The sequence below is a fragment of the Penicillium angulare genome (assembly GCF_028827245.1).
Source record: "Penicillium angulare strain IBT 27051 chromosome Unknown utg000005l_segment0_segment0, whole genome shotgun sequence".
Taxonomy (NCBI): domain Eukaryota; kingdom Fungi; phylum Ascomycota; class Eurotiomycetes; order Eurotiales; family Aspergillaceae; genus Penicillium; species Penicillium angulare.
The window spans coordinates 2,266,236-2,293,852 of NW_026623164.1; the positions used below are offsets into that span (position 1 = coordinate 2,266,236).

Sequence of the window (27,617 nt, forward strand, 5' to 3'; positions counted from 1 at the left end):
GTATAACATCAACTTTAATCATTATAGAAAAAAAATCATCCAGGTTTATATCATCTATATAATCAACAACGAATTTATTATACTCTACAGCCTCAACCTAGTATAGTAGACGTACGGAAGGCCCTAGTTTCAATAAATATGTTAAGGTTGACGTCAAAGGGTTAGGCAGATAAAGAATGATGATATTAGATAGAGTTCTTTTGATGAAGTTGTACAGAAACTAATCTTTGAAAGACTACTACTTCCAAGCATTCATACATTTATATCAACCATGGTTCGTGTGCCTCACGTGAGGGGTCCAGGGCTGGAACCCTCGGTAATTTATTTGTCCGTTCGATAATCATTCCTTTGGAATATCAACACGCATGTATGCCGTAACAGATATCAACATACATTGTTCGATCATTCCTTTGGAATATCAACATGTATATCAGCCGTAACATATACCTATAGCTTACGGCGGTAACACAGATTCTATGCCTTATCTAAATAGGACTAGCCTATGTAGGGGGGTGTGTCTTTATGAATTTAGGATGTGATTTTAATGGATTCCGATACCATCGGCACAACCTGAAAACAAAGAAAACAAGATAAAACAACAAAAAAATCATTTGCATCCGGATCCTAAAACTAAATCATACATACCATCAAATCACCATCTAGTCTCCTGATACCCAATCCCAAAGATTACCCCTCTTGCATAACTCCATCCTTTTCTAAAAATTGTTTGTCGTACTTCTGAACCCCTGTCGATTTAGCGTCTTACCACGATTCCCCTCCTACTCCATTGGTATAAGGCAAGCGGCTGGGAGTGGATACCGTTGAATTAAATGGGTCCCGGGGTCTAGTTCTGACAGCAAAGAGAGGGGGCTGGCGCTAATCTTGCACGACCTGGTCGCTCTAACGCCGGGAACCAAGTGTGTCGTTTTTGTAGATCTCGGATTGAATCGTGCATTGAACTTACTTAAAGGGGTTGAGATTGGGACTTTTGTCATTATTTTTGAAGTGGTTAGGCTGCACTTTTCTTTGTTTGTTGTTTGCTATGAAGTACTGTATATTGTTTGATCAACTTGAGTTGACTCTGATTGGAAATCAAGACTGTTTGCCGATGTTGCTTTTGCCTCATTGTATTATCCATCATACACTTGGCTTTTTGTATTTGTATTTGTATTTGTATTTTTTTGTAGGGTAGGGGTAACCATGATGCTGGGTTCTATTTGGGGTTTGCTCGGTGGAATTCTGTTCTATGAGGGTTTGTTGGAATATCACCTCCAGGGCTGTGCTTAGGAAATACTACAAATAATTGTTACAGTGGTTGCTGTTCTGTAAGTATAAAAATAAGTATGCTGTCCCTGGTGGAGTCACGGTCGTCACGGTGTAGTATATGTAGTAAGTCTCTCCTGTTACTCTTCTTATACTATGGATTCTAAGCTTGGAAGGTCCTATCCTAAGTTCGTATATATACTATATCTTTATTCAACTTTGTTACCTTTATAAATCGAATTTAAAATAAATATATCAGGAATTTTAAATTCTCGAATTTGTCTAATTTCAAACTTGAATGTCTTGTGGTTAATAGATACTGGTAAGGTAGCTATATTTATGTATAGATTTAGTGCCAACTTTGAAAGTGAGAGAAGAGGAGATATAGCACCCAATATTCATCGACACTTTGGCATCAATTGAGCGATATGTTTCACAGGGAATATTCTTTTTGTAATTTTTGGCTTCTGATTTCAAGTTCAAATTCTCTAGAGCTTGATCAGAGCTGTGTGCTTTCCCTTTCAGCCAACTTGCCATTTGACTTTACAACAAACGCCCTTCACGCGCTGAATTCACAATGACTCCATTGCAACTTCAATCTACTCCTTCACCTCTATCCAGCCGGCTCCGCTCTTACCCCAGTATCTCTCCTCTTTTACTAGTACTGGCGCGCTTTCTCCACGACGCGACTCTCATCACCACCCTCGTGACCCTCAAAACCTACACCGTGGAGATCAACCTCAAAGTCACGGTCTTATCAAAGAACACGCGCCATCTTCGGTAGAAGAGATCATATTACCAAGCGTCCGACGCTGGAAAGCTGGTTTCATGGATTTATCCCCGCTACGTCCTACTGCTGTTAGCCCGCGAGCTCATCTACCAAAGTAGGCTCCAAAGTCACCTTCACCGTGGTCTCCAAAGTCGCCTCCAAACGCGATCATGGAAAAGCCATTCGAAGAGTAAGCGGCTCATCTAAGAAGTCTCAACAGAACCACACCCGACTAACGAAAGTGATCAGTGTTTTCTTGAAAGATGAATACAGCGATATGAAGATCGTCTGCGGGGATAAGACTTTCCCGGCTCACAAGCTAGTCGTTTGTAGACGTTCAACCTGGTTCAAAGTGGCGTGTGGCAGTGGGTTCAAGGTAAAGTTATTCATGAAAGTTCTACCCTCTATTACGGGATCTAACGATGGCCTTTAGGAGTCTTCTGGGGAGATCAACCTAACCGACAAAGATCCAATTTTGGTCCAGAAAATCCTGGAATACTTGTACAATTCCGACTACAGCCTCAAGAAGGTTGCCATGGACCTATGTACCCCCGTGAATGAGAACTCGCCAAGCGTCAATCAGTTTGGGCTCCGAAAGCGAAAGCTTAGCACCACTGCCAGCACAAAGACTACCGCCTCTCCAAAGGAGCCACCACGAAAGCGAACTAGATCAACTTTGGAGCTTCCAGGTGATAGCATCAAAGTGAATCTGACTCATGAACGCCAGCCAAGTGAGACACGGACCCCCCAGACCTCAGATAGCTCACTGAGCCAGATTATTGAGAAACCCGCCGAAGATTGGCCCCCATTGAACACCTGCCCACCGAGCTACTTCCATGCGCGAATATTTGCTGAAGCAGACTTTTTTCTACTCGACGATTTGAAAGAGCAGGCAAAGGACAAGTTTGATGAATCTCTTAGAGCCTGCACTGTCGTTTGGAAACTGGAACTTCTCATTCTTGAGTTGTGGTCAGCAAGAGCAGATTACAAGGAGCTCCGATCAATTATTTTGTGTCGGATTGGTTTTTCCGGTACTAATTTGAACAAGTTGTTTCTTCAACTGGATCGCTCATTCATTGAAAGTGTCCCTGGGTTCGCGACTGATTTCTGCTGGGAACGTATGAAGGACGAGCGCGAGAAACGGGATGGGGATAATAAACAAACGCCAGAAAGGCGCAGATATATGATCTGACCCGCAATATTCACTACGGCGGTATTCCCGCAAGTCCACCATGAAGTCCAGTCAACCACAAAGTCCAGTCAGTCATGAAGTACACGGAATTGCAAAACACGAGTTTGATTTTTCTTTTTTCTTTGTTCCAAGCACATCGTCAATTTGCATGGAAGTTTCTGTTGTCTGCCATAATATGGACTTAGCAATCAGATGACGCAGCTCAATGATTAAGTTATGCCACACGGCTATTATTACTTTGATCCTGTTCTGTTATTGGCTCGATCCCGTAATGGAGCACCTAAACGAGTCGTACTGATGTAGAAGCATATGTGCTAGATACCACTCTTAGCGGGCAAGTCTATCTTTTTTTGGAAAATTCCTGCATGCTGTACAACCAAGCCCCTCGGAATGAATTGCCGATAACCTTTTTGTAGAATATGTGCAACGTGAAATGTCTTCCTCCCTGCACTATACCTAAATAATTCTATAGATTCTGGCGATCTATGCAGCATAGTATGACTATGACTATGACGTGGTTGGCCATCCCTTTTGTATCAAAGATCCATCCCCAACGAAGCATTTTTCTAGGTCAACAACTTGAATGATTTAAAGCCAACATTCAAAGTTTTTCTAGTCCTTCTAGCGCACATTCTTTCATTCCAGGCGGTTATCCTCGGCACTTGTCCATATTAAGTGGGTCTAATCAGCGATAAGAGTATCAGATTCCCCTCTATTGTCATGTCATGGAAAGGGCGTCGCCCCTCATAGTAGTAAATATGCAAAAAACGATATCGCACAGTGAACTCCATTGGACAATTGACAATCAGGATTGGAAGTGCGAGATGCAAGAGTCCAGATATAGTATAGACGCCTATCAATATAGAGATCCAATTTCCCGAAAAGATAAAAGGCGTGGCGAAAAACCAGAACACGCCCTACCCTCCCTACCCGTTCGGCGGGAAAATTCTTCATCGGTTCAAGATAACGTTAAGTCCGGGGCAAACCGAACATTGAAGATAAATAAGTCTCACTCCTGTTATCTGTCATTATTTCTCCTTGTCTATAATTCCATTGGAATATATATCTTGTTCGATAAACACCGCCAGTCGGATATCCAATTGACCCACCAGCCAGGGGCCATTGACTCATTGATTCCGCATTCCCCACATATCAATACGTTTTAAATATCCCCAGAATCCCCTTCATTCAATCAATTGGTCTTGTTTAGCCACTATATCCGAAATCCAAATATCACTTCGCCATGGGTTCTATTTCACAGCACCTAGCTGAGCTCGACGCCTCAAATTTCAAGGTCACCCGGACTACCAATTTCCGTGATGTGCCTCTCCCCGGGTCCCCCGAGGAACTGGGCCATTCCCACTGCACTGACCACATGGTCACTGTCCGCTGGACCGATGTCAATGGCTGGGAAACACCTGAGATCAAACCATACCAGAATCTCAGCATACCACCCACAGCCTCATGCCTGCACTACGCTACGGAATGTTTCGAGGGAATGAAAGTATACCGTGGTTACGACGGGAAGCTTCGTCTCTTCCGTCCAGACTGCAACGGTGAGCGTCTGAGCAACAGTTCCCAGCGCTCCTCGATGCCAGGATTCAAGCACGAGGAGCTAAAGAAGCTAGTTGGCAAGCTGCTTCAAATTGACGGTCCCCGTACGTACCACCTCCCATATATCCCCAATTCCAATTGAAATCCCATACTAATTTATATTTATTATATAGGCTGGCTACCTAAGAGCCGCCCCGGCTCATTCCTATACATCCGCCCAACCATCATCGGCAGCGGACCCCATCTAGGAGTCCAAGTCCCCAAAGAAGCAACCCTATTCATCATCGCTGTCCTCTGGCCAGACTTCACAAACACAACAAAAGAAGGCGAAACATCTCCTTCCAAGGGCCTGAAGCTCTTCGCCTCCACACCGGATACCATCCGTGCCTGGCCTGGCGGCTTCGGCTACGCCAAGCTAGGCGCAAACTACGGGCCCTCGCTCCAAGCACACGGAAAAGCAAAAGCACAGGGCTTCGATCAGATTCTCTGGCTATTCGGTGAAGATCGCCAGGTGACTGAGGCGGGTGCTAGTAACTTTTTCGTTGTGTGGAAGAATGCGCAGACAGGGAAGTTAGAACTTGTTACTGCTCCTTTGGGTAATCAGCTTATTCTGCCTGGTGTGACTAGGCGGAGTGTTTTGGAGTTAGTCTCAGAGAAGCTTTCTAAGGGGGCCGCTGGGTCTTTGGAGCCGCTAGAGGTTGTTGAGAGGACGTTTACTATTGAGGAGATTGAGAGGGCTTCGAAGGAGGGACGTCTTGTTGAGTCGTTTGTGTCGGGTACTGCTGTAAGTTGATGATTGGTTTGATTGGTCTTGATCTTGATGCTAATTTGTGGTTTCTTTTAGTATTTCATTACTCCTGTTGCGATGATTCGGGAGAATGATAATGATATCAGTACTTTGGGTCCTGATGGTGAGCCTGCCGGTTATGCTGCTTTGATCAAGTCTTGGTTGGGGCAGATTATGTATGGCAAGGAAGAGCATGAGTGGGCCTATGTCATTGAGAACGAGGAGAACTAGGAAGGTCTGTTTGCATCTTTTCAGTTTAAATAGATAGAAGTTTGATTTATATTGTGTGCTTTTTGGACGAGTCTCAAGTTATGCACATAGCTAGTTTGGTTTGAACTTCATCTAAAGAAATGAGATCACGATAGATATTATTATATCTACAGCATACTCTAATTGCCCAGTTTTAGACGTAACTCATGGTATCATTTCATGTAAATTGCTATTTGACATCGCAGCCCATTCAAAATTTATTTTGCTCCGAGTCAACAACCATCGGCGCATACTCACCAGTCTCTTCATCCTCGTCATCATCATTCATATCAATCTCAACCTCCTCACCATCTTCAAGACGAACCATTCCACGCCTAACAAAACTCTCATGCGCCAATTCCCAATCATATTCCTCTTTAACCCATTTTTCCAGACTAGCAAGCTCATTTCGAACCAGAGATTTGTCGTCCACCCCAACACGCTCATCAACAGACCGCCTAAGTTTCTTAAGCAGGTCACGCAGAAACGCACCCCCATCATCACCATCCATATCAAACAATCCCCCCTCCACATCATCACACCGTTTCAGCTGCCGAAGCAACAGAGCCAAAAACTCAGTCATAAATGCCTCCCTTTCAATGATAGCAACGGAGGAAGTCAGAACCAGTTCCAGGATTCGCTTCCACTGCTGTAGACAAGAGTAGTTCATCATTGTCAGAACCATTAAAAATGTAAACTGCATTTCTCCAAGCAGCTGTCGCTCGCCAACAGTCTCATCGAAGGATACTTCTCCAGAAATCGGATGCGTATATCGGGAGAAACTATGTATCAAGTCTCCCAGTGCCCACGACCGATCCAGAGCTGCCGTCGTTCTTTCGCGCCCGACAGCGCCTTCCCGCCATGTATATTTCAGGTCAATTTCGATGAACCTGAAGGCTCGCTCTTGCTCCCCAGTTGTCCCCGGAACACCATCTCCCCCAACTGTCTGTGGATCGAGTCCAGGGATACGATCCGCATCACACTCCGCCGTGCTAGCCGACGTGACCATCCACCGAGGATGAGTATCGACATCATAGTTCGGATCACCGACAATACGGCTTAGAAGAGGAGGCGACAAGCGATTGGTAAGAAGTCTCCAATCCTCGCGCCCCGTTTCTTCTGTTTCCTCATCATCTTGGATCTGCGCTTGTTCCACCTGCTCAGAATCCTCATTTGACTCTGGATTCTTTGCCGGTGGTCTAGTTATCCTACTTCGATATCGAAATAACCCTCCACTTTGCCAGATACCAGCCAAATTGGCCTTGTAGTACATCGCCATCCGAGTATCCGCAGCGTCACCGGGTTTCAACGAGATAAGAGATTCAATATCAGAGTTCCAGTTCCAGATGTAGACCACCGGTCCGGAATTCTGGTCTTCGTTCGTTTTGCGCAGGACTAGCGCTGTGTCTTTGTGTTCGCGATGAAGTGCGTCGATATCGCCAACGTAGAACCATGCGCCAGAGCGAAGGGACAAGCTCTCTGTCGTTCCAGTGTACAGAAAGTGCCATCCATCTGGGAGATCTCTGATTCCGTGGAATTTGGGCGTCGAAGTAAAGGTTATGAGGTCGATGCCGACGAGGGTCTTCGGTGGAAGCCCGGGGAGGAGCATTGTTGGGGCTGGGTCGAGGATGGAAGACATGCTTGTAGTGGAGGTTGTATTATTGATCGTTGTGATGAGGGTTAAGGACGTGTAATGTATCGAGGGGAGCGTGTGGGGAGGCTTATGGGGTTGGTTGTCTGGGATGGCGGGCGCGACGAGAGTAGTAGTGATGAGGATGCCACTTGGGCTGGAAGCAGATATTTTAGCTTCTCAGATTCAATTCATGTTCTAAGACAAAGGCTTGATCTGTGTTTCTTTCGAATGCTGACGCGATAGTTGTTTTGGTATGAGTTGGGAGCTTAAATAGCTAGAGAGGCTAAACATTGAATGGACCAGCTCTCATTTTTTTGCTATCGGAGGGTACGATAAGCTCCCCGCACATGGCACATTTTGCACATGATATCATGCTTGACCATGGGTAATCACGTTTACAAGAGAAATTGATCTACGAATATTACAAATAAAAAGAAATCTACAATATGAAGAACATGAGTACCCAGAATCAGAAAATTATATTCAAGCAGCCAAAGACCACCGGACTAAACAACCAAAACTGAGCATAAACTTTTCAGGGTATGAAAATAATTGAAGACCAGGCAATGAGGGCCGTTCTTCGCGTTTATTCCATCCACAGTTGCAAGTAGTACCCGCAAGGAGTCTCCAATCCAAAAGCGAAACAAGTCGCAGTCGGATATAGGAAAAGCCCGCAAATATCTACAGACGGCGACCACGGCGACCACCCTTGCGACGAGTAGAGTCGGAAGGAGTGGGGGTGACGTCCTCGATACGGCCAATGCGCATACCAGCACGGGCAAGAGCACGGAGGGCAGACTGGGCACCGGGGCCGGGGGTCTTGGTGCCGTTACCACCAGTGGCACGGATCTTGATGTGGAGAGCGTTGATGCCGAGCTCCTTGCAGCGGGCAGCGACGTCCTGGGCAGCCAACATGGCGGCGTAGGGAGAGGACTCGTCACGGTCAGCCTTGACCTTCATACCACCGGTAACACGGGTGATGGTTTCACGGCCGCTGTAGAGATTGTTAGTTTTCTTGTCTTGGGGCTTATCCATGGCAAGACCCCGCCAAGTATCGATCCACCATATCAGAAAATATGGGCGGCGAGACTTTTAGGGAAATTGTATTGGGTGAACGTACGAAAGATCGGTAACGTGAACGAAGGTGTCGTTGAAAGAGGCGAAGATACGGGCAACGCCGAAAACGAGCTTGCCTTTATGCATTTATTAGACAGACCGTAATTGACGAAAATTGAAAAAAGGCATTGCGCGACTTACCATCGCCGGCCAGAGGGCCGAGCGAGACGTTTTCCTTAGCGGCGGCGGGAGCCTTCTTGGTAGGGGCCATTGCAACGGTTTGGATGGAGTTGGCGTGGATGGAATATGGAAAGAAAGGAAGCCGACAAAGAAATCGTGAAAAAGAAAAAGTGGATGTGTGCCCTCGGCTTCAAAGTGGGGTCTGATTGGCTAGCTGCTCAATGGTGGATAAGCGAGATGCTGACTCATATTTTGCCGGTTTCATAGTCGGCCCGAGAGCGGTGAGTGCTAGCTTCCTTTCGCCTATTTAATTTTTCTTCACCGAACGCAGGTTACACCTTCTCTGTCATTGCAATTGCTCTTTCAAACTCTGCAGACCCTGTGTACAACCAGAGTCTTGGAACCAAGAAAGCAAAACCAGCCAGTTCACTAACTTGATACGACGAAAGGACCAGTGAGAGTGCAAGCACAAGAGCCCCAGTGACTGGTGTGACTCAAGCTACGATGGCACGTACCAAAGAAAATGCCTCAATTGGCATCATCGGTATGGGTGACATGGGCAAAATGTATGCCCAGCGCCTGAGCGATGCTGGATGGAGGTAAATACCTATCTTGTTCTGTGTTCAGTCGCCAACATGTTCGCAATATCTTCTTGAGATGGTAAGCTTCCCAGTTTCTTTTCGTTATACCAACACATCCCCCACTTCGAATGATGACTTGAGTGCATTTGGCTCGAGTATGGTTTGGCGGTTGCACTTCCACGCCGTTATGGTCGGTTGTGCAATCCTGGGCTGTCCATGAAGTAAATTATCTCGCTACCTAAAATTTTCTTGTCTGATCGAATATTTTGATACTGCATCGCTCTTGATTTATCTATTGAAAATCTTATGCTAACGAGTGATATCAATAGATCATACCGGATGTCTGGCACACCTTTATGCTCATCTTCGAGGTCGACATGGTTGGATATCAGTTTTACTAACATACTTTACATTCTTCTTCCCAAGGATAAACGCCTGTGATAGACTTGAAAATTATGAATCTTTACAACATGAGTTTGCCTCTAAAGTACGTCTCCCGCTGGGATCATCCCACCCAGACACTCATCGTATATAGCAAGGAGTCACCATATTCCCGAATGGCCATCTGGTCTCCAGAATTAGCGATTTTATTCTTTACAGTGTAGAAGCTGGTGTGATCGACCGAGTCGTCTCAGAGTATGGGCCATGTATGTTTCGGACCCGCTTAGCCCAAGCCAAACAAACCTTAGGACTTGTATATCTGACTCGTGGATTAAAAAGCTACCAAGGTCGGCGCCATTGTTGGCGGTCAAACCTCATGCAAGGCCCCGGAACTTGCTGCGTTCGAAAAACACCTGCCGAAGGATGTAGAGATTGTATCGTGCCATTCGCTGCACGGACCCAAAGTCAATACTCAAGGGCAGCCATTGGTAGGCTTTGACGCTAACATGCATCCCATTCCCAATTCAGATCAAACCGACATTAACAGTTTGTTGGACTAGGTTATCATTCAACATCGTGCATCCGATGAAAGCGTTCGATTCGTCGAAGAAATCCTCTCCTCGTTCGGTTCCAAACATGTCTACCTCACCGGTGAGATGCATGATCGTATCACTGCCGATACCCAGGCTGTTACGCACGCTGCTTTCCTGAGCATGGGCACTGCATGGCAGGCCAACCAACAATTCCCTTGGGAGATGTCGAGATGGGTTGGTGGTATTGAGAACGTGAAGATCAACATTACATTGCGCATCTATGCAAACAAATGGCATGTTTACGCTGGTCTCGCTATACTCAATCCGGCCGCCAAAGAACAGATTCGACAGTACTCTGAGTCCGTGACGGATCTGTACAAACTGATGATTGGGGGACACCGCGAAGAACTGAAGCGCCGAGTGAAGGCTGCGTGTGCATCTGTATTCAAAGAGGGCACAGAAGGACAGGATTTGTTGTTGAAGGACGAAGTACTAGATCGGTTCTCTTTGTCAAACCGCTCTCGCGAAGCGTCACCCCCAAACAGCCACTTGAGCCTTCTTGCCATCGTGGACTGCTGGTCTAAGCTCGGCATCGTCCCCTATGACCACATGATTTGTTCTACTCCGGTATGAGATTATGAGTAATCGCCGATACACATTCGGATTAACATGCTAATGATCTTGTAGCTTTTCCGTCTCTGGCTGGGTGTGACAGAATACTTGTTCCGGAACTCTGAGCTCCTAGAGGAAGCCCTGGATACTGCCATTGATGATAACACTTTCCGATCAGATGATCTGGAATTTACATTTGCTGCACGAGTAAGTCCGCAAGAAGAATTATGAATAGTAATTGAAGGAATTATACTAACCCCACATGAAATCAATCAGGCATGGTCCGACTGTGTCTCCTTTGGAGATTTCGAGTCTTACCGCGATCGCTTCGAACGCATTGCACAGTACTTCGCTCCTCGTTTCCCGGAAGCAGCTACGCTTGGAAACGAGATGATGAAGACAATTCTGGAAAAGACCACGAACAACCCTTGATATCATCAAGTCGCAGTATGATATCAAGCGCTGTAAGATGAAGGGAAAACGACATGTACTTTATCTGCTTCTAGGTTGCCGAGACCCGCTAAAGGGACCTCGATCTACTTTCCGGGCACCTTCGAGAGCTCCTATTCAGGGCCAGCAACATTAACTTCGGATATATTCGCCGCAAGGCCACTTCAATATATTTTTTCGGCAGTCAAAGCTCCCTACGTGTTCTTAAGTTTGCTTACACGAAGAAATTAATAATGTAAGTAATAGATTATACTATATAAACTTTAGACTACTATTAGTATTGATTTTACAGGGATTAGGGTTCTTCCTAGTATTATAAACATCCTTGAGGATCAAGTTGAATCAAATAAGTGGGTAGGTAAACATGGTTTTTTCATAGACGATGCCCGCATTGCAGGATTCAAAAACGTCAGACAAGTAGTACGACTTTTGTCTCTACGTGATATCTTGCAGAATATAAGAACATGGGATATATCTATAGCTCAAGAACATTCTGTAGATGCGGCATTCCAGTGTGGCCCAAGGGTCCCAAACTCCACTCCTGAGAACTGTAAGGGGCACGATCTTTGACCTGAACAGGCCTCGATCTTCTCAGGACCTCTCCGGAAGAACCGATGGCCTCAGCGAAGATCAACACATTTTCGGGTCATGAGCGATATCTTCTGAGACTGTTTTGATAACTGTCTCAAACCCCGTTCTCTTATGCCTCCTCAAAGGAATGACAGCTGAAGTGTTGATTCTCATCAGATGATAAGCAACGGAATCGAGCATCATGTCGATAGGCAAATTTGACGTTAAATGTCTCCTTGATGTTACGGAGGTCTATGTGAATACCCCCGATAAATATGGTTGGGCTGCACTTGACTGGGCGACAAGGGGCCAGATGCAAGTCAAGAGACACTTGGTCACGGAGCATCCCCTTCATCACGGACAGTGAAAGAGCTCGCGAACCCGCCACACATTTTCCTTCAGAAGCTTTCGGATTGTTGTTTACCAGCAGACCGCGCATATAATTGCAACCCAATTTCATTCAGATGTGATTGGGAGTCCATTACTCAGGGCAAAAAGATGCGAGACTTGCTGTATGACATGGAATCTACCTTGGGAGTGCGCATCTCGGATGAAACGATTGAGCTGTTTGAAGGGTGGTCCTATAATAGACATCAACCTCGTCATGATTTAGTGAGATGACCAGGCGCATTTTGTAATTACATATGGTTTCGTATCTAGTAACTGAGATACTTACAGACATCCTTTTTTACAGCAGCTTGGTAAAGTGTGGCCAGCACTCTCTCATATGGTAATGAAACTCCTTTGCGTATTGAGCTTAACTGACAGTCTATAGGCCGAAAAATTTCCTAAGCATTCAGATTCCATATCTGCTTCTTACCAGTCAAGATTGGATTCAAACAATGATAGCATTCATATTGATCGGAGCCTTTCTTGCGACATTCTTGAGATTAACAAACTTGAAGTTGTACCTCCTATTTTTGAGCCTTCTCTCCTGGACCCGGAGCTTCTACAACCTCTAAGCCCCACTTGACAAGATTGAAAGTGCCACCAGCGGTGGCTTCGGTGGCACATAATCATCAATCATCGCTACTACATGAAGGCACTAGCGATATGCCTATATATACCGAACAGGGCCAGACAACAACTTGCAGACTAGTATGGGGTGACCTTTCGGTATGGCGATGACGTTGCAGTATCACCTACACAATTCTTTGATTTTGAACCCTTTCAAATGGAGTGATATGTGCAACAACTGGTATATAGCACCTTTGAACAGAATAACATAACATAACATAGTAACATCCTGGGCTGGGCAAAGTATAGCTTCTGAAGTTTGAGTGTTGATTAGGGAAAGTCCCATTTGAGGATTAATCTGCACACTGTCATAATTTCTTAAGCATATAATAAAACACCTGGACACTTGAATAACTGAATATATCTTGAGTTAAATATTTTACACGTTGTTCAACCTCTGGGGCTGAAATATCCATAGAAGATGTCTGCCTTAGTCATCATCCTTGTGTTTTCGTGGATCAGGCTGAACCGATCGGAGTGGGACAATCGATTATCTAGGCGATGATCGTCTGCTTGAGACGTGACCTCCTCAATTTTGACCTGCGCACTTTATGGCCATGGCAGATGCAGGTGTTCTGTGATCAACAGCACTTCTACCCGTGACCGTGCGGAGGCATTTCCCCTCCCTTGACTTCCTACCACCGCTTCCCCGTATATTCCACAGACCCTTGCGCCGCGATCCCACCTCTTCCTCCTCCAACGACCCCCTCAATGCAGCGCCTTGGTACTCGGAACCTTCGTCATAGGTGATAAATTGCCTCCGTGGCTGGATGGAGCTTCATGGCTTCCGGACATACTTCAGCGTTCTCCGCCTCGACCCAGCACCGCGCCTTGGGTGATGGTCGCTCTTCTTTCAGCCAAGATGGCACCTCAGTCGACGGGAGCTATGTTGATGGGACCTCCCGATCTGTGCGCAACGGGCGCTCGGGTTCTGGAGGCAGCATGTCCACAGCTCCCCGCGGAGCATCATCACTGGCTCCGTCTTTCGGCGGGCCAGGCGGCTTCAGCTCGGAGCTCAAGAGCATGAGTTCCCGCAACGTAACACCCCGTCCTGACGGCACCTTCACGAGGCGAGCGAGCAGATCAATCGGCGAAGACGATCTCCCCACAACCGAGGAACGCCAGGCTTTTCTACGAGATAAGATTGCGAAGGAGATCAAGATCAAGACTGGGACGGAAAACATGCTAGAGGCATTATACGCGAAACCCCCCAAACAGACCAAGGAACAGCGCCTGAAAGTGGAATCAGAGTTGAGCTCATCCAATCGAAAACTGGCTGAGCTTCAACATAAGCTTGAGGAGGAGCTCTTACGTGCGCAGGCGCCGTCTTCCACCCCCCCGCGCAGTCGCCTTTCGAGCCTTTTTCGAGGGAGTCCTATGCGTTCGCCTTCACGAAACCACATTAATAATGTGCCAGGGGACGAGGGTGAAGGAAATGGTGCAGAAGGAGATATGGAATCCCCAACCTACGTCCTCTCGGAAACCCTTCAAGCCTTGGAGATTGAGGGAATGGCACCCGATTTCTATGTTGACCATGCAAACAGCTTGGTCGAGCTGTTCAAACGGTACGGCACACTGAAATATGATCTCGCGTGGCCTGTATTTGGGCTTCGTGTCCAAGTCATGCTTCTCAGCGACAGCAAAGAACTGGTAGCTGCTGGGTACCGGTTGACTCGTTACGCAATTGCCGATCGAAAGTCACTACAAACAATCAGAGCACTACACACCGATGAACTTGTGATATTGTCACTTGTCAAAGAGAGCAAAGTCAGTATTGAGAGAGAGCAAGCTTTGAAGTTTGTGAGGGCATTTCTTGATGTGAAAGATGGCGTGAAGGAGATATCTCGTGCCATTGTGAGAACGATCGTTTCGATCGCTGAGCATCACGAAGACCGTTTGCGTAACATATCTATAATGACCCTCGCGGAGATGTTGGTCAAAGATCCAGAGCTTGTAGCTTCTGCTGGTGGATTTGCTGCTTTGCATGACGCTCTCTCTGAAGGTACATTTGGTGCCTCCGAGAGTTTGATTTCAAGTTTCTTGCACGTTCTTGATACCCCATGCAGCCGAAAGTATTTACAAGGCTGTGAACTGGAAGCTGTTCTGGCGCCATACACCGACTCGTTGGCGGACTCATTACGCAATGGTCGGTTAAAATCTGCCGCCCGAGCAATATCGGCAATGCTCAAGACTTGGCCAGGTCTGGTAATCCTTGCTAGGCACGATGCAAAGCCGTTGCGTTCTCTACTAGAGTCTCTCCAATACCCAGATCCCCAAGCTCGTGATCTCATCATGGAGCTCTTGTTTGACGCACTACGAATAAAGCCACCCTCCTGGTCGTCTTCTTTCCTTGCGGGCAGGAGACTGACCACTTATGGCCGCGTGTCGAATCTACGATCTGATGCCGAACAAAAATACCCACGTACCTTCTCAGACAGCGCCTCCAACAAGTTTGACTTGACGGCCCATTTCTCTACTCTCATTCTGGCAGCCTTAGTTGCAGCTGGCTTACCAAAGGTATGGCGTCTCACTAAGAAAGATACTAATACCAAGCTAATTATGTCCAGGCCCTATCGGATCTTATCGAAGACGAAACAGATTTGTCACTCAGGCGTAAAGCCACCCTTCTTCTCACCGAAGTCTTGAAACTGGCCCACCATTCACTCCCTGCAACCGTCAGTGCAAACTTGCAGGTACTCCCACACCTCCTCCCACCCGCCATAAAATTCGACACCGAGAACCACGACGTTTCAACTTCTACCATCTTTCAAATTGAGAGTATTAATCGCACATTGGCACGCTCCGTAGCTGTCCCAAATGGAGTTGGCCGATATAACGTGGACACTGACATATCAGCTTCTTTGTTGCCAGTCGAGCAAGGCAAAGATAAGCTGAGTCCTTCCATGGATGAGACACAGTTCCGCAACGCGATTTTGGAGACACATGTCTTAAATACCGTCAACTATATGAAATGGAAATGGGATTTGATTCACCGTCTTGTCGAGGGACCACTCACCAATCCCAAGAGGATGGATGAAGCCATCAAGGGCTCGAAATTCATAAAACGACTCATTGGATTCTACCGACCTTTTAAATATCGCTTTTCAATGGCCTCAAACTCGAAACCGAATCAGCGCTATGTCAGGACCGGGTGCGCTCTGATGCGCACTCTTGTTCAGACCCCGGAAGGTACCAAATATCTTGCCGAGAACAAATTTCTCCGGCAAGTTGCCGAATGTCTGGCACAGTTGGACCGTATGAGTGGATTGACATCTGCCTCTCCATTGTTCTCGCGAGAGCAAATGACAGACACTTTGAGCGGTGGCTATTTCGCAATGCTGGGGACATTGAGTGCTGATGCGAATGGGCTTCTGATGATGGAACGATGGCACATGTTGAACATGTTTTATCATATCATTGAATTGCGAGATCGAAATGATCTAATTCAGACTCTCCTGGGGAATATGGATTACAGCCGGGAAAGCCATCTCAGAGTGATGCTTTCCAAAGCACTTACCATTGGTTCCAAAGAAATCCGTATCTTTGCAACCAAACTTCTCCGAAAATATGCGGTCGGAGATGCTATAATAACACCCCACGTTGCCATTGGAAATGCAGAGTGGGTGGTGAAACTTCTCGTGACTCAACTTTACGACCCAGATGTTACTGTCTGCCAGGTTGCCGTGAAGATCCTTGAAGAGGCGTGCAACCAACGAGACTATCTCGAGTTCGTGGTCAAATGCCGCCCTTCTCTTGATCACTTGGGTGAGATCGGTGCACCGCTCCTCTTACGCTTCCTATCAACCTCAGTCGGCTACCATTATCTTGATGGCCTAGATTATATAACACAAGAGATGGATGACTGGTTCCTCGGTCGGAATGACTCTTACGTTGGACTCGTGGAAGCAGCTCTGTCGAGAGCCTATGTGGACCAACCACGACGCAATAGCTATGCACCAGAGGATCTGGTGGATATGCAGGATATCGGAGTGGTTCCACCTCACTTCTATCGCGAGCTCGCACGGACTGCAGAAGGCTGTAAGCTGCTGGAGCAGTCTGGGCATTTCAATGAGTTTGCGTGGACAATCCGCGACTTCAGCTTGGACGATGAAGACCATGAGTCTCTCCTCAAAGTGAAAGGATGTCTATGGGCGGTGGGCAATGTCGGCTCTATGGAGCTTGGCGCCCGATTCCTCGAAGCTGAAATCGTTCAGCAGATTATAGAGATTGCGGAGGGTGCTGGTGTTCTGACCATGCGAGGTACTGCTTTCTTCGTCATTGGCTTGATATCCCGCAGTCGGCATGGACTGAAGGTACTTCGTCGACTGGGTTGGGATTCAGCTGTCGACCAAGAGCATGACTCACTTGGCCTTTGCTTGCCGACGGACTTCCGAAGGCTATTTCTGGTACGTTTTCAAGACAAATTTCCCAATATAGCAAAGCTAATTAGTCTAGGTTTCTTTCCCTGGATACACCTCCCCATCCAAGCGCAGCATACAAGTAGCCCTTCAGGAGGCTACCACCGACCCCGACCCCACCAACCAGAAAATCCTCAAGCATATTGTGGATATGGGTAATACCGTCCTATCCAAGCGATCCGCATCGGAACTGCACAAGTAAGTTTGAATGTTCCACCTCATCCTCTCCTTGAAATCTAATACTCATGATTGTTACAGGATCAAATCCAAGCAGCCCGAACGATTCCACCAGGTTCACCTTTTCCGAAAGGCTTTGTGCATTTTAGAAAGCCATCACTTCCGACTACCATCCCGAAGGTTCGCTCTCGACCTCTTCGATAAGAGCGTCATGAGGCGTATCGTCCTTGAAGAAGACTCCGAGTCAGATTCCGATTCCGATTCCTCCACGCGCTCGTGATCATCCAACAAAACACCCCCCTTTCTCTTTATATGCTGGCGCCCTTTGAATTCTTCCTCTACCCTCGATATCTATAAGCTGGCAATTTTTGTAAGCTATAAACACCAACGAAGGTTTCTATAAAGGCGTGGATGCTGGTTTGCACTGGGTACTGGTTTGTTTATTTGTTTTTTATTTTATTTTCCGGTTCTCAGCATTTGTATTTGGCATGGCGGCGGACTGGCCTTGGAAATGAGACACGAAATGATATCAAATAAGTTTTCTACGTAAATTGAATTGGTCCCTTAAAGACCGAGATAATGCATGAACAGGTTACACAATTTACTCAATCTGCACTGCAGATGGCGATTATCTAAAGTTGACCCGCTTTGATTGCCGATCTCCACCTGTGCTCCAGAGTTTCGCCCCGATATTTCCCTTTACTTCCTTCTTCGCATGCCCCAAGTATTTTACAGATTGAAGATCGCCTCTAAACTACTTAACCTGCTATTCCTACAGGGCCAACGCCATGGAGCAAACTGGCACATCCTCCCCGCAGGCCCCGCACTCAGCCGAGGCTGAACCCGCGACCGTGGAGAGTTCCAACACATCGAGTACAGACATCTCCAGCTCCGAAGAACATAGCTCTTCTGAACTAGAACTCCCCCCTCACATTATCATAAGACTTATCCTATGCCAGCACTGCTCTAACCCACTACGCAACCCATGCCGATTACCATGCGGTAATACTGTATGTCGGGAATGTCTGCCGGCTTCGCGGCCGCGCACGGGTATTACATACCCCATTGCGCAGGGTAGAGAAGAAGGCTTTACATGTTACTGGGAAGGCAAAAATGGCTGCGTAGGCGAGCATTGTGTTGAAGATTGCGGCACTGACGTTGTGCTTTGCTTCGTGGCTGGGATCTTTCATGAGGAGCTCACGCGAATGACGCCGGATATTAGGGAGCCGGGCCCACGCCATGATGATAATGGTCGGGTTGTTCGCTGGGGCGGAAGCCAACAAGACAAACCACACAGCCTTAAAATAAGTGGACCAGGATGGTTACATGGGATTTATCAATCTACATCCGAAGGTCAATTCCCCTATGATGCCAGAGACGTCTATTATGAAGATGCCAACCTAGCAGATGAGAGCTTAAAGCCAGAAACCTTGTCGCAAGACGATCGGCTCTGTTTCAAAAACCTCAGAGAAAGGCTTCGCGCAGAGCTGGATTGCCAAGTATGCTATGCTCTTATATTGGAACCCATGACTTTACCTTGTGGACATACTTTCTGTCGAACATGTATTGCACGAGTACTCGATCACTCAGATTTATGCCCCATATGTCGACGAAAAGTTGGAATGCCTACATCTATACAGTCTGAACCGATTAATGCGACTCTTTCAAGTCTCATAGACAATCTTTTTGCCGATCAAATTATAGCTCGACGAGACGCCGTCGCGCAAGATGAATTGGGCGGGATGCACGACAAGAAATTACCCCTTTTCGTCTGCACGTTATCATTCCCAACAATGCCAACATTTTTACATATTTTCGAGCCTCGATATAGGCTCATGGTACGACGAGTCGTCGAAAACGGCGATGGCAAGTTTGGAATGGTCATGTATAATCGTCGAGGCCGACCGCAAGGTGGCGACATCGGCAGTGTTCCATTCATGCAGTATGGCACTTTATTAATGGTTGAGCGCTATGAGCTACTTCCAGATGGAAGAAGTCTAGTAATTGCCACGGGAGTCTCACGCTTCAAAGTACTTGAAGCCGGCATGCTCGATGGGTACCATATTGCCAGAACAGAGCGAGTAGATGACATCTCTCTAGCTGAAGAGGAAAGGCTCGAGGCATTGGAGACAGTGATTAACGCGGTCCCAGATTTACTGCCCGACGAAAATCTCACGCAAGCACCCTTAGATTCAATTTCGACTCAGGACCTCATGCTTTTAACGAGAGAATTTATTCGCAAGCAGCGGCAGTCGGGTGCACCGTGGCTTCATCCGCGTGTGATGTTGGCGTATGGACCTGTTCCGACGGATGCGGCCCGTTTCCCATGGTGGTTTGCTAGTATTCTACCGATCGCTGAAGAAGAGAAATATCCCATTTTGTCAGCCGTGAGTGTTAGAGAGCGACTTAAAATCTGCGCCCGGTGGGCGAGAGAACTCGAAGCCCGCGATTGGTAAGTGAATTTACACAGCACGCTCATTATCAAATATCTAATGGCTTTTTCTTTCTTATTTTCAGGTCATCTCGTTCATCCATAAGTTCTATCTTATGACTAGCCGCCCCTCTTCTTCTCTGCTGCCTCATCCCACTGGCACTAAGTCCTCTTTCGGATGTTTTCTCATCAATAACACCGAATGTTCTTACGTCATTTACCCCGTTCTCGTTTTCGATTTCAGTCTCATTTGGTGGCTCAGGGCCATTCCCAGGCTCCCTAAGACAGCTAGGCAATCCAAAAGAGCCCCTGCAGAATACCACAGATACTTCATCCGAGACGTACATTCCCCATACACTCGTTATCGGGGCCTTCTTGGCAATTTTTCTAGCTCAAGTTGGCGTTAATTACTTGCAAGTCGTGCGAACAGGGAGACGCCAGGGGAGGCAGGGGAGGCAGGCTATGGAGCTGCAATTTCCACAGCCAGTTCCTCCTCAGCCTAGGGCACAGAATCGGGAGATCGGGAGAAACCAAGAGAATGACGTCGGAAGAAATGAGGAAGACGGGCTCCCGGCGACTGGCGTGGGCCAGGAAATTGGATAGTACATTAATTCCAATCTGTTTTGAACTTGATGCTGTCTTTGATGCTAACTCGGTATTGATATCCCACCTGCATGTTGAATTTACATTTCTATTGCACATACACGAATATTAGAACAAATGTCCTGGGAATTATCTAAAACTCAACATCTATTATCTGGACTGGATTGTCTTTTGTGAAAATTTTAATCACTACACGGCTCTCTATTTCAATGGAAAACCTTGGAGTTTTGATCTGGTGATATCCATTTCAAAATGACGAATCAAATGGGGAAATAATGCGGTACGCGCTTTCTAAAACGAAAAAGGGGCATGAGTCCGTGAAGAATGCGTGTGGAGATCAATCCCCATCTTTCATGGAAGGTGACTGGCCATATGAAGTCATCTACAATATGATCTAACCAAACCCCCCCGGAGCACTTTGCTGTAGTGGATCGTAAGGCGAGTCGACTCTCAACATATGGCCATCTTTTCCAATAAGTATCTCAATTCCGGTTTAACCTTCTCAACGAAGTTAAGCTTTATTAGAGAAATCCTGAAACGAGTCAAAAAGCCAAGTGCCAAAAATAACAACCCTGTAGAAATTCAAAGAATATTGTTGCCTGCCCTATACTCAGAACTACGATCAAACCAAGGAGACACCAGCATCCAAAATTGACTAGAGGAATATGTGGAGCTCAGCCCTGCCGTAGGGCTGAACGTCGTGGCCAATAAATTGGTTCCGACTCCACTATTGTGTAGGGAAGAGCCCCCCTATTGTGCTCATTTCGGATATTTCGGCCTAAAAGGCACATTCAATCACCAAGATAATCACCTTTCCACGAGCTTAGAATACCTCTAGTCAGGTAGGATCACCGTGTTGCAGTTAGACACGTAATCTGCCATTCGCGACTCCGGATGCATGAGAGAAATTTGTACTCATATCTGTCGATTAGCTGGAGGACAATCTCAAATGTCCCAGTTAAAAGTAACAATCTGCACCAGTAGAATTGGGCAACGATGTTAACTTGTGGATTGGTGAAATGAACACTCCAAAGTTCCCCACAACACATTGACTGGATCGCATGGTATCCACAATGAGTCCGCGGAGAATTGACAAAAGACTTAGCAGACTCCTGATTTATCATTTTCTCAGTTTTAACTTCTCCGATAAATACCCCGAGAGCAAATCTATCAATTAAATCGCAGGCTTCTCAATATCACAGCCATTCTTCAACCATTTTTACCTAGCAGAGGTCCCTTTCAATCGGTAGAACATGTCCAAAAGCATGATACAAAATCTGATTCCTAAAGAATTTACGTGGAAACTACTATTTGCGGCATTATGTTTTGGATTATCAGGAGCTGCAAGAGGTACTTCCCACCTCTTTATGCGGAGGCTCTAATTTCGTGTCTTTTTCATGAAGCTTACCTTTCTATAGGATTGGATGAAGGACTGATTGCTAGCACAGTTGCAGAGGGCTCATTCATCCAGCAATTCAAATTACAGGAAGATGATCTAAGTGCTACCGAAAAAGCAAACCGTCTATCGAATGTCACATCCATGGTTCACATTGGAAGTCTCCCAGGGGCAGTTGCTGGTTTTGTCTTATGTGAATGGGTTGGGATTCTCTGGACAATGAGGGAATTGTGCTTTACGTGGATAATTGGGTCGATTATTTTCATGACATCTCATAATATTGGACAGGTATACGCAGGACGATTCGTGATGGGGTTAGGAATTGGACAAGCGGGTGTGATTGCGCCCGTATATTTGGCTGAAGTCGCACCTCCAACTATGCGGGGGATGATGGTATGCATGTATGGCATGTCCGAATACCTTGGAATTTTTATTGGAGTAAGCTTCGGCCCACACATATGCTTTCTTCATTTGATGTTGCTAATTGTGATAGTATTTCGCGATCTGGGGTGCATCGATTCATATCTCGAATTCTAATGCTGCTCAGTGGATTGTCCCGCAGAGTGTACAAGCGATGTGGGCAACTTTGTTGTTGACTGCTTCTTTTTTCTGTGAAGAGAGCCCTAGATACTTGTGCAAAAGCTATATGCCCGAAAGAGCATGCGAGGCTTTTGCTACATTGTGGAATCTTCACCCTATGGATGCTGCCATTCAAATTGAAATGCGGAATATCAGGAAGCAGCTCGAAGAAGAGCAGACCGAGTCTCACAATAGATCCTTAATATCATCTTTGAAGGAGTTACTTACAGCTAGGGACAACCTTCGCCGAATCATGTTTATTGTGAGCTTGCAGATTTTGAGCCAGTGGTCTGGTCCAAACTCAGTAACAAGTACGTCTAGCTCATGGTTATCAAATCACCTTACTGATAGTATTCAGCATACGCACCCGAACTGTTTGGGCTCTTTGGAGTTGCCGGAAACAATGAAAAGCTTTTTGTCACAGCGATCTTTGGACTCATCAAGCTCGTGGCTGCATTTGGATGCGCAGTATTTCTTATCGACAGACTGGGCCGGAAGAGAACCCTTTACATCGGTATTACTGTCCAGCTCATCGCACTTATCTACGACTCGATATTCCTCACAGTATATTCAAATCTCTCCAATTCAGCGAAAAACTCAACTTCATCACTACAAGCTGCGGTCGGATCGATCGTTTTCATGTATTTTATTGGTATTGGCTGGGCCATTGGGTGGAACTCGATTCAGTATCTTGTCACAGCAGAGACTTTCCCTCTTCGTGTCCGACTTTGTGGTGCAAGTCTGGCAACATGCATTCATTTTGGTAACCGAATTGGTACATCGAAGGTAGTACGCATCTGATCCTTGCTCTTGAATCGATGAGGTCCTAATATACATTTAGGCTACACCTTCTATGCTACTAGAATCTGCCTTGACACCAGCCGGGACATTTTGGTTCTTTTCAGGGATCTCATTCATAGGACTGGCTTTCGCTGTTGTATGGCTTCCTGAAACATCTGGTAAAGGCCTCGAGGAAACCAATCAGTTGTATGCCGGGTTGTCTGCATCACAATCTTCGGCTAACACTACCGCCACTTCGACTACCGTGGTTGCATCTTTGAATTCTAGCCATGTAGGTAGCTAAATTATATCAACTCTCGGTAATTCAAAGGTATTTCGTCTAACAATGTCTTAGACAGCCGTGCCTGAGCATCAATAGATGCGGACCAGAGGTACTAGATGATATTCTCTTTGTAGTGCCAACTAAATGAAAGAGCCCAATTGACATTAAAATTCAGAAATAACTCTTACGAAAATTCCAGTATTTGATGTCTGACGTTTGGCATATGGTGTCATTAAATTAATTCAAATTAGCTCATATTCTATATACAACAAGGATCTCCATGGCGATGACGTTGGCATGGGTACATGTATGCCAAGAGCCTCAGCCCCGTTTCGGTGCGGTTTTTTCACACGACTACGACCCAGAGATTTAAGCCATAAGGCATTTCTTGGATATTGCTCTTAATGAACCCTCAAAGGACTCCAAGTGGGGCCTAATAGTAGCACAAGCATCTTTTAACAAAAGTTGTTTGATGAGGTAATATTGAAAGCCCATTCGCACAGGGTTCAGGTAGCCCTGATTCAAGTCAAGGGTATCGCTGCTTGACTTTAGGTGTATCCCCTCCGAATGACTATGCATACTTTTTTCAATCGGACCAATAATTTGAGACTTTCAATCCGCTAGAAAGAATTTCGTAATCAAGTCGTCATATTGCATTGTGCAGCTGGTCGTCTTTGAAACATGACTGGGTTGTTCTGGATTTCAGGCACCTGGATCGTACTGTGAGCTGGGAATGTACGCCCTGGAATGATTACTATGTATGGCAGTGTAAACTTTCTCAGTTATTCTATGGAATGGTAATCAGACAGCAATTAATTGTGGGATACTGGTCAACGTTATCTGTTGATGACTACTTCGAAATTTGTCAAGGAATCGGATCGTTTGAAGGGAAAATTCAGAATTGCTCATTTCACATAACTAACGTAGCTAGGTATCGTAAACTTCATAATTAACTTAATAACGCTGAGAGCCAACAGTCTTGGAACCATCAAGATCCGAATCAACACGAGGGTCGAGCTTGTTGGCAGTATCGCTGCTGTGGGGACCAGCAGTCTTCTTAGATCCGTAGCTGCTACCAGCGGAAGCACCACCGAGGCTCTCATTCTGCGACTCTTCAAAGGTGTGGGTGGTGGTAGGGGCACTCTGGTTGTTATTAGAGAGGTGCATCATATCACCGCCACCAAGGCTTCCCTTGTGCACATCATTGTCGAACCGAGAGACGCCACTGTAGTTGGCGTTGCTTCGGTCGCTGTCGATGCGAGGATCGGCCTCGTTGGCAGCGTTGCTTGAGTGGGGGCCGGCAGTCGAGGAGGCAGGGCCGGTGGAGGAAGAGTAGCGATCGTTAGGTCTATCGCTGTCGACGCGGGGGTCTGCCTTGTTCTCCAAGTTGCTAGAGTGAGGGCCGGTGGTAGAGCTGGCTGGGCCAGTTGAGGTAGAGTGGGCCGAAGGGTGGTGGTGGGAAGCGGCGTATCCAGCGCCAGCGCCAGCACCAGCAGCAGCGCCAGTTGCGGCATAGCCGGCGGTGTGGCCGGAGGAAGTGCTGTGGTGCGCAGCACGGCTATCACGGTCGCTGTCGACGCGGGGGTCGACCTTGTTCTCCAAGTTGCTGTCGTGGGGGCCATAGTTGGAAGATCCAGTGGTACCGAAGGTGTTGCCAGTGGTGCCGTAACCAGTAGAGGTGTTGCGGTTGCGGCTGTCTAGGTCGCTGTCAACACGAGGATCGACAGTGTTGCCAATGTTACTGTCGTGGGGACCATAGTTGGAAGAACGAGCGGAATCGTAAGTGGAACCTCCAGTCGATCCGTATCCGGCACCAGTGGTAGTGCCAGTAGGTCCAGTAGATCCGTAGCCAGAGCCAGCGCCAACACCAGCACCAGTGGTAGTAGGACCAGTGGATCCATAGCTGGCACCGGTGGCAGTGGGACCTGTTGATCCATAGCCAGTAGACGTGTTGCGGTTGCGGCTGTCTAGGTCGCTGTCGACACGAGGATCGGCCTTATTGGCAATGTTGCTGTCGTGGGGACCATAGTTGGAAGAACGAGCGGAATCGTAAGTGGAACCTCCAGTCGATCCGTATCCGGTACCAGTGGTAGTGCCAGTATGACCAGTAGATCCGTAGCCAGAGCCAGCGCCAACACCAGCACCAGTGGCAGTGGGACCTGTTGATCCATAGCCAGTAGAGGTGTTGCGGTTGCGGCTGTCTAGATCGCTGTCGATGCGAGGATCGGCCTTATTGGCAATGTTGCTATCGTGAGGACCATAGTTATTTGTGGTTGAGCCGGTCAAGTTGGATCGGTTGCTGTCGATACGAGGGTCGGCTTCGTTGGCAATGTTGCTGTCGTGAGGACCACGGTTGGAAGACTGAGGGGAGTCATAGGTGTTACCGGTGGTGCCGGTGTTGTATCCAGTACCAGCGGTCTGGTCGGACTCGGCATAGTTCTTTTCGACATTCTTCTCTGCCTTCTCGTCCTTGTGGTGGGCAATAGTGTCCTTGACCTTGTTGATGATGCCAGACATGATTGTAATGTGATGGTAGGTATCGTCTTGAAAATTGAAGATGTAAAAAATGTAGAAGAGATAGTAGGTTAGGTTCAAGGTATTGTATTTTAGAATTTATTGTTGAATAATGACAATATCCAAATAGCAAACGCCAGATTATATAGCTTTGTCCAACATCGTGACGCCATTTTGGAGGGGCAAACAAGCTAGTAATATGACGTGCCCCGCAAATCGGATCGCCTTGGATATCAAGTTAGTCAAGTGGTTAATTTAACTAAGTTCAAACGTGCTGGAATTAAATGTGGGGAAAACCATCCAGAGATGTGCAGATCGTAGCTTGGAAGCTTGGAAGCTTGGAAGCTTGGAAAAAACATCGATGACATGGTAGAACGGGTAACGTCATTCACGCCACATTACTTTTATGCCTGAAAAGATGGGCACTCAGCCCTATGCAAATATAGATCATGGATCAAGCTAGAACAACGTACGTAAGGATCTACTAAGATAATTTCCCCTTTCTTTACTATGTCGCATATGGTTTCCTTGGTTGTTGCTGCGGTGTTCAGTTGCCAAGGCAGAGATAACGGTACATTGTGGTCAATGAATGGACGACGTTCGGATCCCGATCGGATCGAACAAAGCCAGAACGCCACTGAAGATGTCGTACGTGTTATCATTCATTGCGAATAACGAAAACTAAATAAACATGATTGAGTCGGTCCTTGACATCATTCATGTCTTAGTCTAGAGATTGTGCCAGGGTTCCCTAGTGGATACCGGGGTACGGGGATGATTAGTCAAGCGTCGTCACTGTAATGCTTCCTCTGGTCGAAGATTTCGGATTTGGAAAGAGATCATAATGGTGAAAACATTTTGAATCTTTGAATGGACATATAACAGGTGTGAAAAAGGAGAATAGGGTCGTGATGAACAATTCCCGATCATCATGCCTTAAATGGAGCCGCAGCGATCGTCATCGCCTTGAAACTTTAAAATCACCAGTCGCTTACATTCATGATGTGTATGATAATGTCGGACCAAGCTATCCAAAAAAGGGAAGCGGGAACTGCCTCTTTGGCACGTTATAGGTTTAAATATTTGCCCCACGATGCGGAGACTTGAATTACAGAATGGTCTCAAATCATGCCAAGCGCGTTACAGTAAAATCTCCCAATGTAGATGGCAGTGATATAGTAGAAATTTGGCCCCCAGAGGATTACCTTGAGAGTGTTGCTTCTTCTAAGGAATGATTACTGCTGTGTGAATATAGAAATTTGAACTAGTACGATGAAATTGTATCCTGGGTGCTGGATATATCCTAAAGTCTACTATCTTATCTACTATCTCAGCGAGTCCTTACCATCCTCTATAGTCGGCGAAAACCAAGATTGATGGTTGGTTGCCACATCGCTGAAGCTCAATTTTGGAACCTCGACTAACTGTGCAACTATATCAGAATCTGATGGCTTTATCGTGGATACGTCATCTGGGCCGGTACTACTATGTAACAACCACAAGGAGAAAGTCCATTACATGAAATGTCATGGTATCTTTACTTCAAACCATCTATAGTTCATCATAACGGCTATTTAATCCAAGCCACTGCCTACATGTTTTCATAAAT

General features: G+C 46.5%; 8 protein-coding genes across 8 annotated transcripts; 5 read left to right on the top strand and 3 right to left on the bottom strand.

The window, feature by feature from the left end:
* Positions 1-1,840: 1,840 nt before the first annotated feature.
* Positions 1,841-3,224, top strand: N7478_008191 (BTB/POZ domain-containing protein; the record flags this gene model as incomplete). The annotated part of the gene is made up of 3 exons (XM_056924405.1): positions 1,841-2,043; positions 2,135-2,408; positions 2,466-3,224. The coding sequence occupies 3 exons, from the start codon at positions 1,841-1,843 to the stop codon at positions 3,222-3,224; spliced, it is 1,236 nt and encodes a 411-aa protein (XP_056777131.1).
* Positions 3,225-4,467: 1,243 nt separating this feature from the next.
* N7478_008192 (branched-chain amino acid aminotransferase, cytosolic) lies at positions 4,468-5,796 on the top strand (the record flags this gene model as incomplete). The annotated part of the gene is made up of 3 exons (XM_056924406.1): positions 4,468-4,882; positions 4,952-5,562; positions 5,623-5,796. 3 exons carry the CDS (start codon positions 4,468-4,470, stop codon positions 5,794-5,796), a joined length of 1,200 nt encoding a protein of 399 aa, XP_056777132.1.
* Positions 5,797-6,025: 229 nt separating this feature from the next.
* On the bottom strand, positions 6,026-7,453 carry N7478_008193 (AAR2 splicing factor family protein; the record flags this gene model as incomplete). The annotated part of the gene is made up of 1 exon (XM_056924407.1): positions 6,026-7,453. The coding sequence occupies one exon, from the start codon at positions 7,451-7,453 to the stop codon at positions 6,026-6,028; it is 1,428 nt and encodes a 475-aa protein (XP_056777133.1).
* Positions 7,454-8,128: 675 nt separating this feature from the next.
* Positions 8,129-8,774, bottom strand: N7478_008194 (40S ribosomal protein uS11; the record flags this gene model as incomplete). The annotated part of the gene is made up of 3 exons (XM_056924408.1): positions 8,129-8,441; positions 8,568-8,640; positions 8,705-8,774. 3 exons carry the CDS (start codon positions 8,772-8,774, stop codon positions 8,129-8,131), a joined length of 456 nt encoding a protein of 151 aa, XP_056777134.1.
* A 413-nt stretch (positions 8,775-9,187) lies between these two features.
* N7478_008195 (prephenate dehydrogenase (NADP(+))) lies at positions 9,188-11,222 on the top strand (the record flags this gene model as incomplete). Its single annotated transcript, XM_056924409.1, has 6 exons — positions 9,188-9,282; positions 9,691-9,751; positions 9,800-9,958; positions 10,206-10,805; positions 10,866-10,997; positions 11,067-11,222. The coding sequence occupies 6 exons, from the start codon at positions 9,188-9,190 to the stop codon at positions 11,220-11,222; spliced, it is 1,203 nt and encodes a 400-aa protein (XP_056777135.1).
* Positions 11,223-13,538: 2,316 nt separating this feature from the next.
* On the top strand, positions 13,539-19,878 carry N7478_008196 (putative cytosolic regulator Pianissimo; the record flags this gene model as incomplete). Its single annotated transcript, XM_056924410.1, has 7 exons — positions 13,539-13,551; positions 13,630-15,344; positions 15,395-17,233; positions 17,283-17,443; positions 17,504-17,665; positions 18,201-18,921; positions 19,063-19,878. 7 exons carry the CDS (start codon positions 13,539-13,541, stop codon positions 19,876-19,878), a joined length of 5,427 nt encoding a protein of 1,808 aa, XP_056777136.1.
* Positions 19,879-21,709: 1,831 nt separating this feature from the next.
* N7478_008197 (quinate permease) lies at positions 21,710-23,590 on the top strand (the record flags this gene model as incomplete). The annotated part of the gene is made up of 6 exons (XM_056924411.1): positions 21,710-21,806; positions 21,875-22,245; positions 22,346-22,742; positions 22,790-23,220; positions 23,273-23,503; positions 23,567-23,590. The coding sequence occupies 6 exons, from the start codon at positions 21,710-21,712 to the stop codon at positions 23,588-23,590; spliced, it is 1,551 nt and encodes a 516-aa protein (XP_056777137.1).
* Positions 23,591-24,448: 858 nt separating this feature from the next.
* On the bottom strand, positions 24,449-26,011 carry N7478_008198 (uncharacterized protein; the record flags this gene model as incomplete). Its single annotated transcript, XM_056924412.1, has 1 exon — positions 24,449-26,011. One exon carries the CDS (start codon positions 26,009-26,011, stop codon positions 24,449-24,451), a length of 1,563 nt encoding a protein of 520 aa, XP_056777138.1.
* Between the last annotated feature and the right edge of the window lie 1,606 nt (positions 26,012-27,617).